This window comes from Actinia tenebrosa, unplaced genomic scaffold (genome assembly GCF_029948245.1).
Source record: "Actinia tenebrosa isolate PJP-AT-01 unplaced genomic scaffold, QUT_ActTen_1.0 PGA_scaffold10__47_contigs__length_13832649, whole genome shotgun sequence".
NCBI classification, from domain to species: domain Eukaryota; kingdom Metazoa; phylum Cnidaria; class Anthozoa; order Actiniaria; family Actiniidae; genus Actinia; species Actinia tenebrosa.
In genome coordinates, this window is record NW_028292570.1 from 9,338,451 (window position 1) to 9,354,639 (window position 16,189).

At 36.9% G+C, this 16,189-nt stretch overlaps 2 protein-coding genes across 5 annotated transcripts in view; both read left to right on the forward strand.

The window, feature by feature from the left end:
* Positions 1 to 5,523: 5,523 nt before the first annotated feature.
* On the forward strand, positions 5,524 to 9,346 carry LOC116291447 (uncharacterized). Its single transcript, XM_031698616.2, has 3 exons — positions 5,524 to 5,759; positions 5,881 to 7,101; positions 7,478 to 9,346. The coding sequence occupies exons 1-3, from the start codon at positions 5,636 to 5,638 to the stop codon at positions 8,905 to 8,907; spliced, it is 2,775 nt and encodes a 924-aa protein (XP_031554476.2). The 5' UTR covers positions 5,524 to 5,635; the 3' UTR covers positions 8,908 to 9,346.
* A 1,199-nt stretch (positions 9,347 to 10,545) lies between these two features.
* Positions 10,546 to 16,189, forward strand: part of LOC116291448 (voltage-dependent calcium channel subunit alpha-2/delta-1) — a 32,611-nt gene continuing 26,967 nt past the window's right edge. For 3 of the 4 annotated variants that reach the window (XR_016119198.1, XR_016119197.1, XM_089026850.1), the window contains exons 1-6: positions 10,546 to 11,398; positions 13,499 to 13,653; positions 14,113 to 14,265; positions 14,723 to 15,016; positions 15,092 to 15,220; positions 15,783 to 16,008. Coding sequence is in view for 2 of the 4 variants with exons in the window: in XM_089026850.1 (XP_088882976.1) it covers positions 11,111 to 11,398; positions 13,499 to 13,653; positions 14,113 to 14,265; positions 14,723 to 15,016; positions 15,092 to 15,220; positions 15,783 to 16,008 (1,245 nt within the window). In the remaining 2 variants the exon portion in view is untranslated. The remainder of the gene's footprint in view (positions 11,399 to 13,498; positions 13,654 to 14,112; positions 14,266 to 14,722; positions 15,017 to 15,091; positions 15,221 to 15,782; positions 16,009 to 16,189) is intronic. The other variant, XM_089026851.1, reaches the window with a different exon arrangement.

Consider the following 16,189-nt stretch of genomic DNA (forward strand, 5'->3'; position numbering starts at 1 on the left):
GGTGTTGAAAATTGAACCACAGTTTGCGTTGACGCAATATATGGCCAACCCTAGATATGACCATGTTTTGCGATCAACGCAAACTATGGGTTTCGATTGCACGCCACATTTTGCGATCGTCTTGAAACACATTTTGCGTTGACGCATACTGTGAGTTCCAGCCCATGGGCTATAGGCTTGACTTCAAACACCACAGATTGCGATGACGCAAACTATGGTTTTCGATTGCACACCACATTTTGCGATCGACTTGAACCATGATTTGCGTATTCATTGTACATAACTGTTTACAAATATTTTCACATAATACTATTCCATAGGTTATTAGACAATCGTGTAATGAAACAGAGAGCAATTCATTAATTTTTTTACAAAAAAAAAAAAGGAATTTTACGCTCGTACGGATTTCATAAAAGCAAGCTTGGACGAGAAAAGGGCTGGCTGCACTTTGATAGACACAATGAATAATTTTAGCTGATCACCTGCCTTAAAACAGTATATTATTTTTGTGACTGCCCCCCCCCCCCTTATATAGGTTAATTCCTCCAAGTTTTGAGCGATCCTCCCTTTCGTAGTTCTTAAAAACAAGTGTTCCCCCACAAAAAAATAAACATCCTCCCTCCCCCCCCCCTCCCCTCCCCCTCCCCCCCCCCCCCCATAAATAACGATCGTTCCCCAACTCCTCAACAAGAACAGAAAGTTTAAATTTAATGTGGACTGGGTATTAAGATTTATTTTGTTCTGCTTGAAGTCTTAATGCCCAGTTCAATAAATCCAAATTTTGGAAACATCTAAAGGGATTCTTTTACTCATGATCAAGGCGAATCCTAAAGCCTAGTTTATAGCCCTGAACATGAAATGCCCTTTTTACTGGTTTTTTTTTCATTGTCTTTTTTATATTTTTCAAATGGAAGTAACTAATATTCTTCTGGATACCCTCCACCCCCCCCCCCCCCCCCTCTCAAAGCTCTGTGTGCCACATTTCCAGGCTTCCCTTTCCAATTTTATTCACTTTTTTCTCCCAGTGGAAAAGTCTCACCAGTGTAAATTAATTTTATATCGGTAACTTTTTCCCAGTTTCACCGCACATGCATGGTAATTTAGAACTTTAATTAGGCAAAGTTACCGTGTTCATTCAAGTCAAACGATTAAGTCAAACCACGATTACAGCCTTAGCGCATAATCAGGATTTCAGCTCGAGAGATGTCCAAAATTTCTGGCGCGCGCCGCCAACATTGATGGGTTGCAAGTTGCGAAAAACCCTGTTTTTCTGAGCGCTTACTTAATTGATGTCTCCCAATTTAGACATAAAAAGAAACATCGCATTTCGAAAGTTCAGAGAAACAAACAAACAAACAACAAAAATATGGTGAAGTTCTTCAATCAGCAAGAGGGCCCATGAATTTCCCATATTTATAACACATCTTTATGCAGCTGCTGCTAGCACCCTAGCCTTTTCGAATTCTTCCTTTTCTTATCCAAATGTTTTGGGGGCCTAAATAGCTACCACTTAGATGTTGATAATCACTAATCATTGAAATCCACATGTAAACGGGGTGGGCTCAACCCTATATAGACCCTCTTTATCGAACTATTCTTCAGTCTCGGCCGGAAGACATTAATTGAAAAAAGCATTTATGTTTGATTCCTTTTGCATTGTCGCAGGTTGGTTTTATATCGTAAAGCATCAATGTCAGGGACCGCTAAGCCAGAGAAACAGGTAAACTCCTACCAACTCTTTGCTTATGGTGGCGCGCAAATGCATGATATAAATGGCGAGACAGTGATCCCTAATGCTTGTTTGTCTTGGCCAAATTCTCAAGCCCTATACCACTCCATAATGGTCTGATCCGCGATCCCTGAATGGCTTTTTGATGAGAGACAGGAAAAATTGAATCCAAATTTCGAAAACAATCGGAATATTTCTAAATAGTGGGAGAAAAGTGGGAAAACCATAACCCAATGTTGGAATATTTCAAGTACTTTTAAAAACTATTTTTTTAATCCTCTGCAGCTATTTAGGAAGGGAACAGCATTTTTTCTCAACTGAAAATATAATGGGGATGTTTGAAGATTAAAAACCAACATTGGGAATTAAATGGGGTTCAAAAATGGAATCCAAACTTTCCAATAAGATAATAATGTTATTGCCGATGAGATCTCAAGTTTGGAAGTTATTATGATTATGATATGGCGAATGATCCTAAATAAATTATCCTATGAAGGTTTTTGTCAGTGTAATAAGAATTGTGTTTCTTTAGTCGTAAAAAAGGGAGGGGCTTCAAAGAGAGGGGGTAGGGGGGCTTATCAAATAAGCCAGGGGAGCCTAAAGAGGAAAACGGTAGCATATAATGATGTGCTATGAAAAAAATTATCTGTTACTAACTGATTTATCGCATGGCGTGAATGTAGTATATTTATCACTCTGTCATTGTCGTTTAATATCAGCATGAGCCCAGTGGTTAATTTGGGCCTTTTTGGGTAGGTTTCTGCCCCAAGCTTTTCAAAACCTTTACCATATCCAAGACCAAGAATTTTGATTTTCGAAACCAACCCCCCCCCCCCCCCCCCACAACAAAAAAAGACATCCCATTTTGACGTTACATCGAAAAAGTCTATTACTTGGACGTAATTTGTTCCCATTTCAGACCACATGTCATTCCCTTGAGAGTAATATTCATTGTTCTTGTCGTATCCATATTCATGTGTCTTCTCATGCACAACCATATTTAAACTAAAAAAATTTCCTCTATGGGACTGAATTGGGAAAACATGACTCCCTTATAAAAGTGGGGCGGGGGTCCTCGTCGGAAATTCCGAAAATGACCCCTAAAAGGGACCTGTATATTGGGATAATGGGTGTGGCAGTGATGAAATTTCACCCCTGAGAGGGACCAATCAATAACGCATTTTTTTGTTTAGTTTCTCGATTTTATTTGCATCAAACGCCGTCTGCTCTAACAAATTCATGATGACGTCGTCATATACAAATCGCTTGCTTTTTTGTAGACCTTATACCCTAAAAGGGACCACAACATTCAGTTGGTGCGCATTCTCGTCTTTATCACCCTAAGCGGGACCAAAACCCTGATTTCAAACCCTAAAAGGGATGACATGGACCCCGCGCCCCCTTTCATGAGGGAGTCCCCCCCGTGGGTTAAAAGATGTTGCCCTAAATGAAATTGATACTCTGGCTGAATTAATATTTTCTCTTTGGTTAGGAGTATAAAATTCAAATTCTGTAATATATTTGTCGTCCCCATAACAAAACATAACGATTCATCAAGCAGCTGATAGGAGTGCCCTTCTCATTCTTTACCTGGTGGAATTCTTTTGCTCGTGGATCAGCCAACGACAACTTAACCGTTCGACATTTTCAGAATCATGTCTTCTTCTTTACTTGCTAATATTTTGGATTGCCTATTCAACATCTGTATTCATCTCTTTTTCTTCAAACGTTCCATACAGTAATTTTTTTTCAGGAGGAATGGTGTTATCGATTGTCGACAATTCAGTCTTTATACTTGACTAAACGGTCTTTATTTTGAAAATACTGTGTGGCAAATACATGCATCTTTATCACATCAATACTATGTACATAGAATAGAATAGATTAGAACGTGGACATAACGTTAGTTGGCGTCCCCTATCTAAATCTAAATTGAACATGACGTATGATGTTTTCGTGACAGTGGGTTATACGTATTCCCGACCAGAACGTACGGTATGAGTTTAGCGTGATGCCATAGGTCAGTAGCGTGACGCCCCGAGCTGTTGAAGGTCCTCTATCATTTCAAACGAATATTGCCATGACTTTTCCGGCATTAAAAAAAAACAAAAAAACAAAAAAACAAAACAAAACAAAACAAAACAAGCTAAAATTAATTCCAGTCTATTTTACGTGATATGAAATTAGGATGCTGGTTTATATCATAATATAACACTTGAGAGCCGGTTCCAAGTGCTATCAGTGAATCAGATACATAAATTAGTCTTCGGTTTCGAATTGAAAAGAGAGAGTGGAGGTGAGGTACAGCTACAATAAAGATAGCCGTATTTTGACATATCGTAGTCTACCGGCTTTAGAACTGAAGCACTTACAATTGAAGACCTTAGTGTTCGGCTTATATTAGGTGAATACATGTTTATTTTTGTTTATGTATTTTTATCAATATATAAATTTTTTATTTTTTTAGTTAACTCAATCCTAACTCAAACTCAATTCAACCTCTAACTCAGCAAATAGCCAATCCCACAACAGTCCAATAAATCTACGAGAGACTAAAGTGATCTTCATGGTTAGGCTTGTCATTAAACTTATTCCTTAAACTTATGGCGATTGCAAAAAGCCCATGAAGTAGTATATTATTAAACACAGTCCTTATTAGAAGTCTCTTATTCAGTTTTAGTTCACGAGTTTTTCACTCTATACTAATAACTTCGATCTCTTTAAAATCTCGAATATTGTAAAACGCCGATGCAAATAATACTTTAGTAACTATTATATTTTGCGGAGTGTCTAAATGTCCGCAGCCGGTCACATAACTCAAAATGCTAAATAGCCGGCAGTCCGAAACTTTTCATAAACTCATCCTAGTAGTATTATACAATGGATCCTAATGTATCCTACACGAATAATGATTTACTATAAAAACATTATGCAGCGAACACTTTCTTTTTATCATGTTATCACACTCTTTAATAACAGAGCTCACATAACTCAAAATATATTATTAAGCTAAATGGCTGGGAGACGAATATTTTAAATAAAAATCAAGGTTATATAAACTAAAATCCAAATCCAATGTTCCTATCTCGATAAAGAACCGTTTCGGACTGCCGGCAATTTAGTGTTTTGAGTTACGTGACCGTCAGTTGATTACCCTATGACCAAAAATATGGAAGTGCCATGAAAGGGAGCTTAAATATAGTATGCTTTTATATCGAGATAGGAACATTAGGTTTGGATTTTAGTTTATATAACGTAACCTTGATTTTTATAGAAATAAATTCGGACTGCTGCTCACTTAGCATTATGAGTTATGTGACCGGCTGCGGACATTTCAGACACTTCGTATATTTTATTGTGAGTCTTTTGAGTCTTCGCTCTATATTCGCTCTCTTCAACATACCTCAGACATCATAGAGTAAATCTAAGGTCGTAAACAAACAATACAGTTATTACCTATATATTTTTTAGTTCTTTTAAGTAAAAGGTTTCAATTTGTCTCGAGTATTTTTTACGAAGTTTATATATCTACAGAGATCTACAGACTTCAAGCAATTGGTGACTTTGAACGGAAATATGTAACGTAGAACGAAACCCCAAAAAACACAAATAAATTTACACTACCTCCCCGACGGGCTTATCTGTTAAGGTCGGTTCTGCCACAGAGATATTTGAAGCCATTTTTCAAGTATTCTATCGAGTGTTTTGATTGGCCATTTTATTTCGTCTACGTCATAGGTCAGTTCTGCCATGGAGGTCCGTTTCACCACGGCACACTTGGTCATACTCGGCCCAATATCGTTCTTTTTTACCACTTCGTGTTATTTTCGTTTTCGCGCCACAAAACAAGATGGCGGTTTGTTTGTGAAACATACGTTTTGTGGAAAAAAGTATGTTCATTTCTTAATGGCGGCCGTCGTAAGAATCAAAAATAATAGATTTGTAAGAATTAATTTACAAAATAAGGACGCTAGATATTTTTCTTTTGGAGAAATCGCTAAACCAGGCGTTCTTCATGGATACATTAAAGGTGAGTTTGAAATTTCCAGGTTTCCTGCAACGTTTTGCTTAGATCAAGAAACACGGTTTTAACATTGTTTGTTTTCTTTCTATCGTTATTTGTAAGTTTTATATCTATGTACTTTAAACAGGTGTTGTACAAACTACATATCCATTGTTTGACCATACTTATTATGGCAAGATGCGTAAAATAATACTTGCAGAAACCAGAGACGATGGTGATGATGATGATGAGTGCCTTGAGTTTTCAATATTCACTCGTGGAACTGTTGCTGAAAAATGTGCGGAAATTAAAGAAGGGGATTTTCTTCTGCTGGAAAACCCGTTTTTCGAACTATCACATCCTCAAAAGCCCAATTTACACATTACTGGAGACAAAAGATGTTCAGATATTTGTATTTGGGATATCAACAATAAAAGCAGATTGCTAGTTGGACATGAGGAAAACGGTCGTGAAAGGAATATTGAGACTAGTGTCAGTACGACAGATCAGGAACATGATTGTACTGATGATATGGATGTATCCATCTCTGATGGTGATGTCCCATTGTCCATGGACCAAGCAAATGCAGCAAATTTGGCAAAATCACCCAGAACTACAAGCAGCGATGATGTTGCAAAACGTCCAAGGCTTCCAAGAGGTAGTGCTATAAAAAAGAATGGTCCAAGTCAGTCTTCAAGGCTTCCAAAAAGTAGTGTTATAAAGAAGACTGCAAAGACTGACTCTTCTAGCGGAACCACTGATGTTGCAAAGTCTCCGAGGCTTACAAGGAGAAGTGCTTTAAAAAAGAATGTTTCAAGTCAGTCTCCAAGGCTTACAAGAAGCACTTCCGCAAGAGGAAATAATACAAGTACTAAAAAGTCATCTCAGGAAAACAAATATTCTTCTGCATCTCAGTCAGAAAGACCTTTGACTAGATCTGCTGCAAGGAAGACAACAGATAGGGATACAGTTTCCTCGCCACCACGAAAAAGGAAAAGAAAGTTTCAACTTGGCCCAAAAGGATCGTCAAGCTCACCTAGCAACTCTCCTGAGCTGAGAAATGTGGTAGCACTTGAAGATCAACCAAGGAAAAGCCCTAGAAAAGAAAATACACCCCAGTTACAAACAAGTAACACTAAAACTGCTAAAAAATCATTACCTCTAAAAACTACTGATGAAATTGGTGGATCAAGTAAAGGTTCACCTAGTCCTTTAGAGCCTCCCAAGGGTATTATTTCAACGGAATCAGGCCGGGAGAATGAAGACAAAGAAGTAGGGGAACTGCAGATGAATAGCCAAGCTTCCACGCCTAGTGGAACCTTTAGCTCAAAAAAGCAGAAGTGTTTTGGTCAGAGTGATTCTAATCCAGGTAAGCTGTGTATTGTCTTTATTTGAGTTTGGATACATTTTCTAATAAACTGGTAGAGTATATTGACTGAGTGAGTATATGTTGCTTGATATTTTTTTTATTACTTAGGAAATGAATGAGATCTGTGTCCTCTTTTCTGGGCAAAACTTGCCAAGTCAATAATGTTTTAGCATGATGGCAGAAAAATTAGTTTTGGACAGTCCTCAATATCTTAGGAAAAACTGATCCTAAAGGCTGGAGTAGACCAAAAGATTCCAAAAAAGTCCATTGACTATTTGATATATTTATGATTTGAGTAAATGTTTTGTAAGTGCTATAAATATTAAAAAGGCCGTAGTTTTGATTTCTTGTTTATTACTGAAATCATTTTTTTCAGGAACACCAAGAAAGAATCTGCAACCCAAATCTGAAAAAGCTGTGAATGCCACTCCAACAAAAACTAACAAAAGCCAAGGAATTGTTGCAGCAGTTTCCCCAGCCAAGGTAAACAAAGATACAAGAAACTCCACTCAACCCAAAACTGCTGAAACTGCTTCAGTGACCTTTGTAGATGATGATAAAGTACCTAAAAAAAGTAGCAGTCATAGTGACGAGCAAGGAAAAGGTGCAAAACATGTGATGGATAAATCTGGAAAACCAATGAAAGATAGGGATGCCGTAGTTGGTCAATCATCTGTTAGCGACCAGTCTACAGTTTCTAATGTAGCAGCTCCTTCAACCACTTCATCTAATGCTCCAGCTATTTCCACTGCATCTTCTGTTGTTCCATCTACTTCCACTACCTTGACAGGTGTACCATCTATTTCCACTAGCTCATCAAGTGCACCAACTACTTCAACCTCTTCAAATGTTCCACCTCAGTCAACCTCTTATACTGTTCCTGCTCCCTACACCAAGATATGTGACGTCAAATTGAACACCATGTGTGACCTTTATGGAGTGGCCAAGTTTTTTAAGCCACCTTGGAAGTCCAGAGGCACAGACATGTGTTCAGTAGTTGTTCTAGCAGATCCATCTTCAGATGAACCACTTGAATGTGTCATGTTTAAAGATGTGATTCTTCTGCCTCAAGTAAGAAGAGTTGGTGATATAGTAAGGCTGCATAGAATGAACATTAAGAAGTATAAAGATAAACTACAGGCTGTGTCTACAAGAGGATTTTCTGCTCTTGTTTTTGATGGCAATCTCAATAGTCCAGTCACAAAAGAAGCAGCAAGGGTCACCACTGGAAGTTTTTCCTTTAATGAAAGTGAGAAAAAAGTTGTCCAGGCCTTAAAAGAATGGCATTTCTCAAGACCTGACCTTTTTGAAGAGGCAAAGTTTCTGACAGTGTCTACAGTTGAACCAGATGTATATTTTGATATAATTTGCCAAGTGAAAGGGATGGCAAAACACACTAACATTGACTGTTTTGTGCTGAGAGTTACAGATGGTACCCAACCCAAGTATGATATCAAGAGTTGTGTAGATGATGACTCTTATGAAGAAGTTCTAGCAGTTGATAGCAATAATCAATCTCCAGTATTTGATGTTTTCTTATATGGAGAACATTCCTCTCTAGTAATGACCCTTGATGTCAAAGCTGGTACAGTTTTAATGCTTCACAATGTGCACTCTATTGCTACCCAAGGCGGTCCTGGAGCTAGTCTTCTAGATGTACTGGAACCAACTCTTGAACTTTGTATACACAGAGGTTCTGAATATGGGCGAGGAATGGCTGTTTTATCTCCTGATAGTGATGATGCTATGCAACTTCTCCAGAAACTAAAGCAGCAAGGTCAAAACTCTCCAACAAAACAGACATAAACACAATAAAGTATCAAATAAAATGCCTATTACTGTAATTTTCATAAACTTGCGAACTCTGTATCTGCAAGCTGCATGCTGGAAGTTTTTTTGCTGTTTCCAGTCAAAAATATAAAAGGTACCAACTGATTAGGTTTGATTGATGGCAGTGAAAAAGAAAATTTCTGTTATGCAGCTCGCAGACAGAGTTCGCATGTCTATTAACATTTGCAGTAAGTACTGTAAGTTTGAATAAATATGCTATCTAACACATAGTGTTTTTTAATGTACATATGTATGACAATTGTCTTTTTCGAGTTTCATGGTAACTTAATGTTTTCTTACTTTACTGCATTGTGGTTCAGTTATTGATGTAGATTTTTTATCATACCATTGTGCATATTTATAGTATCTTGATGGAAACCTCTTGATGATTATCCTATTAAATCTTTCCAATTTATTTTCCATTTTCCTTATTGCAATTTATAATGTACTCAAGGCTTTTCAATTGTTAGCACCTGGGGGGGGGGGGGGGGGGTTGGTCAAAATTGTAGGGGGTTACATTATTTTGAGAAAGTGGTTAAGCTTATCACATATTGAGGGGGGTTGAGAACTATTGGAGGATGATGAAAGGGGTTGTTCCCTCAAATATGGGGGGGGGGGGGGGTTGGGGGTTGGCTGCCTCTGGCCCCCAATGCACCAATAAATGAAAGCCTGCTTATAGACTTCTATATTTTGGACATAATGGTTCCCCATTTAACTCAATGTGTCATTACTAACCATCCTTTTTTAATGGTTGTGTATCGTTGAAAAGATGGTTTCCACCCTCCAAGATGGTTTTTACCCTCAGTAAATATAGAATATAGTGGACTAGTGCATGTGAAGGGCACCTCACAGAAGAGCCCTATACAGGGAGTGGTGGTTGTAAAATATATAATATAATACATGAATATGAATAAAACTAAAACAAAGAAACTTATTTTTAAGAATTAAACATTGGAAATAGGAAAAAATTACCCCCAAGGTAATATAAAGAGGTTTATTAGATTCATTAATTATCATATACTTTATAACTTAGATAGTATGCATGGGACCTCTGATTAGACGAGAACTGTGCTTTATTAGTGAATGGAGCAGGATTGCTGGTGCCATCTGTGTGACTGTGTAGGAAACTTTGCAAAGAATTGTAAGGAAACAGCATTGAGATTTACAGGAAGAGAAAAATTAGGAGAAAAAGGATAAAATAATTATGCAGTCCACTGGGGAAAATTATTTATATATAAAATTCATATCTTATAATTAAAAACTTCTCAATAGTGCTAATTATGCAGTATACCATTTCATGGAGTAGTGTTTGAACTATATCACTTACGAAAAATAAGAAAACTACAGTTAAAATTGAGTATTGCTAACAAATTTTGAGTGATTTCAAAAACACCATGTGTTGGGCTTCCTGTGGTTTGTAGTGGGGCACATTTTTAGCACAATCTGCTTTCTTTTCATCCTTTCTCTTTTAGAAATAAATAAATCATAGAACTTAAAGGTAATGTTCGTTCTATTGATTTTATCTTAAACAATTATGGGAATTTTTCAGTTCGTTTGTGTCCCATCACACCCTCCCCTCCCCCCATGTCCAATCGCGAAGTCTCGTGACACCATTGAACGCGGGCTTACCATAGCATTTGAGTATTTACTCAACTAGATTAGCTTATTTAACATTGCCCATCCAAGATTGCACAGACACAGTTATCATTCCTCGCTGTTTACGTGAATATCTGACTACTTTTTGTTGATTTTTGAGCTCGAAAACAAGCTAAGGTATGATTTGACCTCGCTGCATATTTTAATGTCATTGTTCAGTGATTGGCTCGAGCTCCAAGTTTTTCTTTACTGGCTTCTTTCTTAGGGAAAATCCTTCCCATATATTCATCTCAGGTCTTTGGAGTTTCTTCCGTCTTTTAGTGGCTTCCTACTTTGGTTAATGTCCTAATGGTTTTTTGAGCATTGTTTTCTTTGGCCGTCACTTACCGAGTCCCATACCGTGGAGCCGTACCGTGAATGATCAACATTTCGTTGTCTACAAATAAGGTTACCTGCTTAAATTACAGCGTAAAAAATTGAATTCGTATACCTAAGCGAAGGTTAGAGAACTTATTGTTCTCGTCAAAGATATTCCGAACTAATAATTTAAACATTTTAGCAGTGAATTTGGAGTATTTTTAGCATGGTCCCGTTGAAGCAGTTTTGTAGGTGTGTGGTTGTAGTTTGGTTGGCGTTATTTTGTTCTACATCAAGATCAGCGCCTCTAACTGAATCCATAGTCAAATCCTGGTCAGAAAAAGTAGAGCAGTATCTATTGAAACTTGCCGAAGAAGGCTTAAAGTCGAAGGAATTGCAGGAATACTACGATAGTGCGGTTTATACAGTGGAAAACAAGAAGGGGTCGGAAACAGTCAGTTCCGTCAAATCAAGATTGGGAGACTATTTTGTCAAAAAAGAACAAGCTGCTCGCGTAAGTATTTGTTTCTATCGCTATATTTTTACTTATAGCGATTAGTATTTAAATAATTTTTGGATGGAACTGAATTTTGTCTAGTAGAGAGATGACTTTGTCATATCCTTGTGTACAAGATTACAATGTTGTTGTCGTATGCATGGGTAATTAATCGGTGGGTGGGTAGGTCATTGTTACTAATGTTGAAAAAAAAAAATTTTAGCAGCCCTGGAAATAGCAAAACAGTCACCTTTAAAAATTTTAAAATAATGAAATTTAACATTCGATTTAAAAAAATGGAATGACATTTGATATCTTTTTTGATTTTTGAAGCCAATGAACAATATTATGCATGATTTTTCCCCTTTGACAACCATTATCATGTGCTTCCTGCAAGATTTGATTTTTCCATATTATTTCTGTCAAAATTTATTAATCCCTTTTCTCTAATTCCTAAGATAATTCTTTCTATTGCACCTGGTAGATGTCAAATCAAATTTTTTTTAATGCGATTTCTCAGAATTTTGAACTTTTGAATATCTCAAAGATGGAAACAATCTTCGTAATAAAGAACAGAGGTCTGTAGTTATTGCTTGGCCATTATAGTTTAAAGTGAGTCTTTTCTGTAAATAGAGATTTCTCATTTACTTTAAGAAGAGGAAATTGCCTGTCAAACTTTACCATTTGGTTTACATAGCATATGTAGTGATCGTATTAGCAGTTCTTGCCAAGATAATGTCTCAAATTCCCATTATGCAAACTGGCACAAATTTCCTTTTATACTGTAAATCATTGACATTTTTGGACGTCCAAGTTCCAGGTGGAAATCATCTGCTCCTTGGTGTTTTAATTTGATTTTAACCTCGAATGAAATGCGATCTGTTTAATTTAAATAAAGTGGAATTTTTACATCCTGTCCTGTTCTGAATCATACAACAAATATTAACATCAATCAAAGGACTAAAAAATTAATTACAATTTGACATTTGAATTTTGTATTTTGATTAACAGATCAAAAACATTTTTCCGAAATCCCAAGTGTTTCGATCAGAGTATCAAACACGGAAAACTGTTTTTGATTTTTTTTATAAAATAACAAACGCGCAAAAAGATCGGGAAAAAAAGCAAAGCCAAAGTAAATTCGCCCTTTGTGCCGTCTTATTCAAACTGACCAATGAGCGCACGTGATAGATTAGATGATAGATTAAAATCTGACAGTTGCAATGCTTGCACGCGCTAAGATGACGACAGCGTGTTCTGATACTCTCATCAAACATGGTTTTCGACCAATCGTAGCGCGCGTAGTATCCGAATTATTTTATAAACTCATTTCAAAAATGGTCGATGTACAGTATGGATTTTTTTGTGAAAATATTTTTAATAGCCTTATGATTAAATAATTTATAAAACATGAAAAATTTAAGGTATTATCCATCTGATTTACTTATATAAAACTTTCATAATGTTACAGGGGTATAGCCAGGATTTTCAGAAGGGGGTCCAAAATTTGAAAACAAGCCATTTTGTTTGGGCCCCCCAAAAGCCAAGCTAAAAAAAAAGAACGGCATTGCTTATTACATTTGCCACAAAGGGTGGGGGTGGGGGTGAGGGACAGGGGGCATGGTCCCCTCAGCCCCTGTACTGCCCTTGGGTTAACCTGGCTATTGCTGAAAACCTTCTTCAATTTTGGGAACCATATTTTTTGGTTCTCCATAAAAAATTCATGAAAACAATTGCAAAGCCCAAAAATTCAATGATCCCTTTGATTTGGTAACACACCCTTGACATTGAAAGTATGATAATGTTAGCCTGGTTAGTGATGTTAGCAATGGTGATGACAACCTCCTTGAATTTGGGGCAACGTCCATTTTTTTCATAATATTTTATGAAAACAACTGCAATGCCCAATATTTCTAATATCCTTTTAATCCTCATTTAAAGTACAGATATATACATTAAAGTTCAAAATAATAAGTTCACCCTTTCATATAGCATCATCCCAGCCATCTCTGAAAATGATCAGTTCATCCTCACTATATTCCAATTTTTCTTCCAATTTATTGTTTTTTAAATTCTAGTCTGAAAATTTATTATGAAACATTATATATTCCATTACAGAAAGTTGCAGAGCAAGTTCAGCGTTTGCATGATGAATTTTATACTAATGCAACATTGCAAGAGAAGGCCAAAGTGAAATATTTAAAGGACTTGGGGAAAAAATACTATGCTGATAAGGATATCGTTAAAACACTACCTTATTTGGATTTTAACACGTAAGTGTCTATGATTACTGACAGACCCTCTAGAAACAGATGGGGTGCTTTGCAAAACAACAGATTCCATCTGGAAGATGTTTGTGATCTCACTTAAATAAACCTAGAGATTTTTTCCTGGTTCAATAAAATTGAGACTGTCAGGGGTTTAACTAATGGAGTGTAATTAGTCACTGGTCTTGACAACAGCCAAAATTAGTTTTTTTTCTGGTTCAACATTACTGGTCAAGATGACAAGCTAGGCAAAGCTTCGACCACACAAGTTCCAATTCAAGCTTGACATTGTCCGCGAATTTTCTTTCTCATTGGAATTTGTATTTCCTCAAGAGAATAGTAAGACAATTGGTGCTAATTAACTGAACAAAAGAAAGTATGCAAGGGAGTCTGGTAGTTGAAGTCAAATGATGCCATCATGTAAATGTCCTATTAACATCATTAACATTGTGTGTTTTTCTCTAGGCTATTTAAGCTAAGGGTTAGTAAAGAGCAGAGTGCTGTCAAGATTTCTGATCAAATTGTAAGAAATGAAGCAAAACTCATTGAGACTGTCTTTTGGTCTTCTGCATTGGATGAAATTTTCAAGAAGAACTTAGAAGAAGATCCAGAACTAAGGTACAAGGGTGTAACACAAAAGTCTATCAAAATACTGCTGAATCCTGCTTAACAGGCATCCGGTTTATACATTTACTCTTACATTAATCTGCTAAATACAGACCTGTATGGACACTTTGTTTGATGAACTTTGTTTTCATGGCAACCCTGAGTTTGGGCCTCTAGTACAAGGAATGTGATTTTGGGAGTGTGCTCATGCTTGTGGTTAAAAAGTACTTACATTTTAAAATCATTAAAACGTTTTCATCCTATAGGAGTGACTGTTGGTCCACGTAGCCTACAATTTCTAAGTTCAAGTCATCTTGTCATGCTCAAAGATGAATGGTTTTTGAGAAGAAACATTGCATCCATCCCTAGCAAAAGTTAACGACAATAGTTCAAACAGTTAAAATAAATGTGCAAAATGTTTGCATTAAATAATTAACCACAATCCACTGTAATTTTCTTGGATTCACAGGTGGCAAAACTTTGGTTCAGTAGAAGGTGTGCTACGGCAGTACCCCAGCAGTGAATGGCAGACCAACTTTGCTGGCTTCCACATTGATTATGATCCTCGTATGAGACCTTGGTACATTGGTGCTACATCAGGACCCAAAGATATCGTCATTGTTCTTGACTGTAGTCTGTCAATGAAAGGGAAAAGGCTTACCATGGCTAAAGAAGTTGCTAAAACTGTTCTCAATACCTTAACAAAGCAAGACTTTGTCAATGTTATTTGTGGACATGCTAGTAACTGGGATGAAGTTGGAAAGTAAGTCTGTCAACGGAAAACTGTGGTTAATGTGTTACAACTTCGTTTAGTGGTAACATTTTGTGCATTTTTTAGATATTATGAATATGACACAGAGGTACTAAGTTGTCAAAAAGATCGTCTTGTGCCAGCATCTACTTCACACAAGAAAGACCTGATAGAAAAGATTGATAACCTCAAGGCTGGTGGTACAAGTGAGCTCAAGTAAGTACATGTACATTTATAGTAGGACTGACCAGACCACTAAGCTAGTTAACTCATATTTTTTACAAAAATTACCTTATAATTAATAAATATTTAGATAAATATTTATCATTAATTAAAGCTAAAATTTGGAATAGCTATAAAAAAAAACACTTGAGGTTCTCAAACAAGCATTCCCATTAGGGCTTTTCGTAGGGATAGGTCTAGAATTTTTAGATTTTTTTTCCCATTTCCAGTATGGTAGCAAACACTCCAAGCAAGGAAGGGAAGGAAGGTTGTGCATTGGCATCTTAGTAGTAAACAGAGACCGTGGATCCAGGGGGTCCATCGGTGCACCAGACTCCCCCCTATCACTCTTAGGGTTTTTTGATGCGATGCATAATATCTCTATATTTATTTCATTTGGGACACTCCCTGACGAATTCCTGCACCCACTCAGAGCTGGTAAATCTCCCAACATGTACCACTGAGTAAATACATAAAACTTCCTCAATAAATCTTTATAATAGTGGTCAGTCATCCCTGGTGACTTACCAAAAACTTTCAAATGGAATATGTTTAGGAAAGCATTCAAGATAGCCTTCAATCTCCTGCAAGGAAGAGCCAAGACTGGATGCCAGAGCATCATTATTTTTGTGACTGATGGATTGGATAACGATGGAGATCCAGTACGCTGTGGAACAGGTTACTATACACGGAGTGGTTATGTCCCTGGTCAGTTGTGTAAATATAACTGGAATGATGTCTGGGATGAAGTGGAAAAACTGAACAAATATGTCATTCCTAAGGTATGTTACCATTGGCCAAAAAAAAGTGCTTTGCCATACACTGTATGATCTTGTGATCATAATATAGTTCACGGATGGCTTTGCTTGATGGACCACCTAAATGATACCTAGTTTTCCCAGCGGAATATGGGATGTCCGACAAACAAACTCAATTTCAGTTTTTTAGTAGTTACAATTTTTT

Coding starts and splice junctions, on each gene's coding strand:
- LOC116291447 (XM_031698616.2), top strand. CDS start 5,636: ATGGCGGCCGTCGTAAGAATCAAAAATAATAGATTTGTAAGAATTAAT. Junction 5,760..5,880: donor TCTTCATGGATACATTAAAG/GTGAGTTTGAAA, acceptor TACTTTAAACAG/GTGTTGTACAAACTACATAT. Junction 7,102..7,477: donor TCAGAGTGATTCTAATCCAG/GTAAGCTGTGTA, acceptor CATTTTTTTCAG/GAACACCAAGAAAGAATCTG.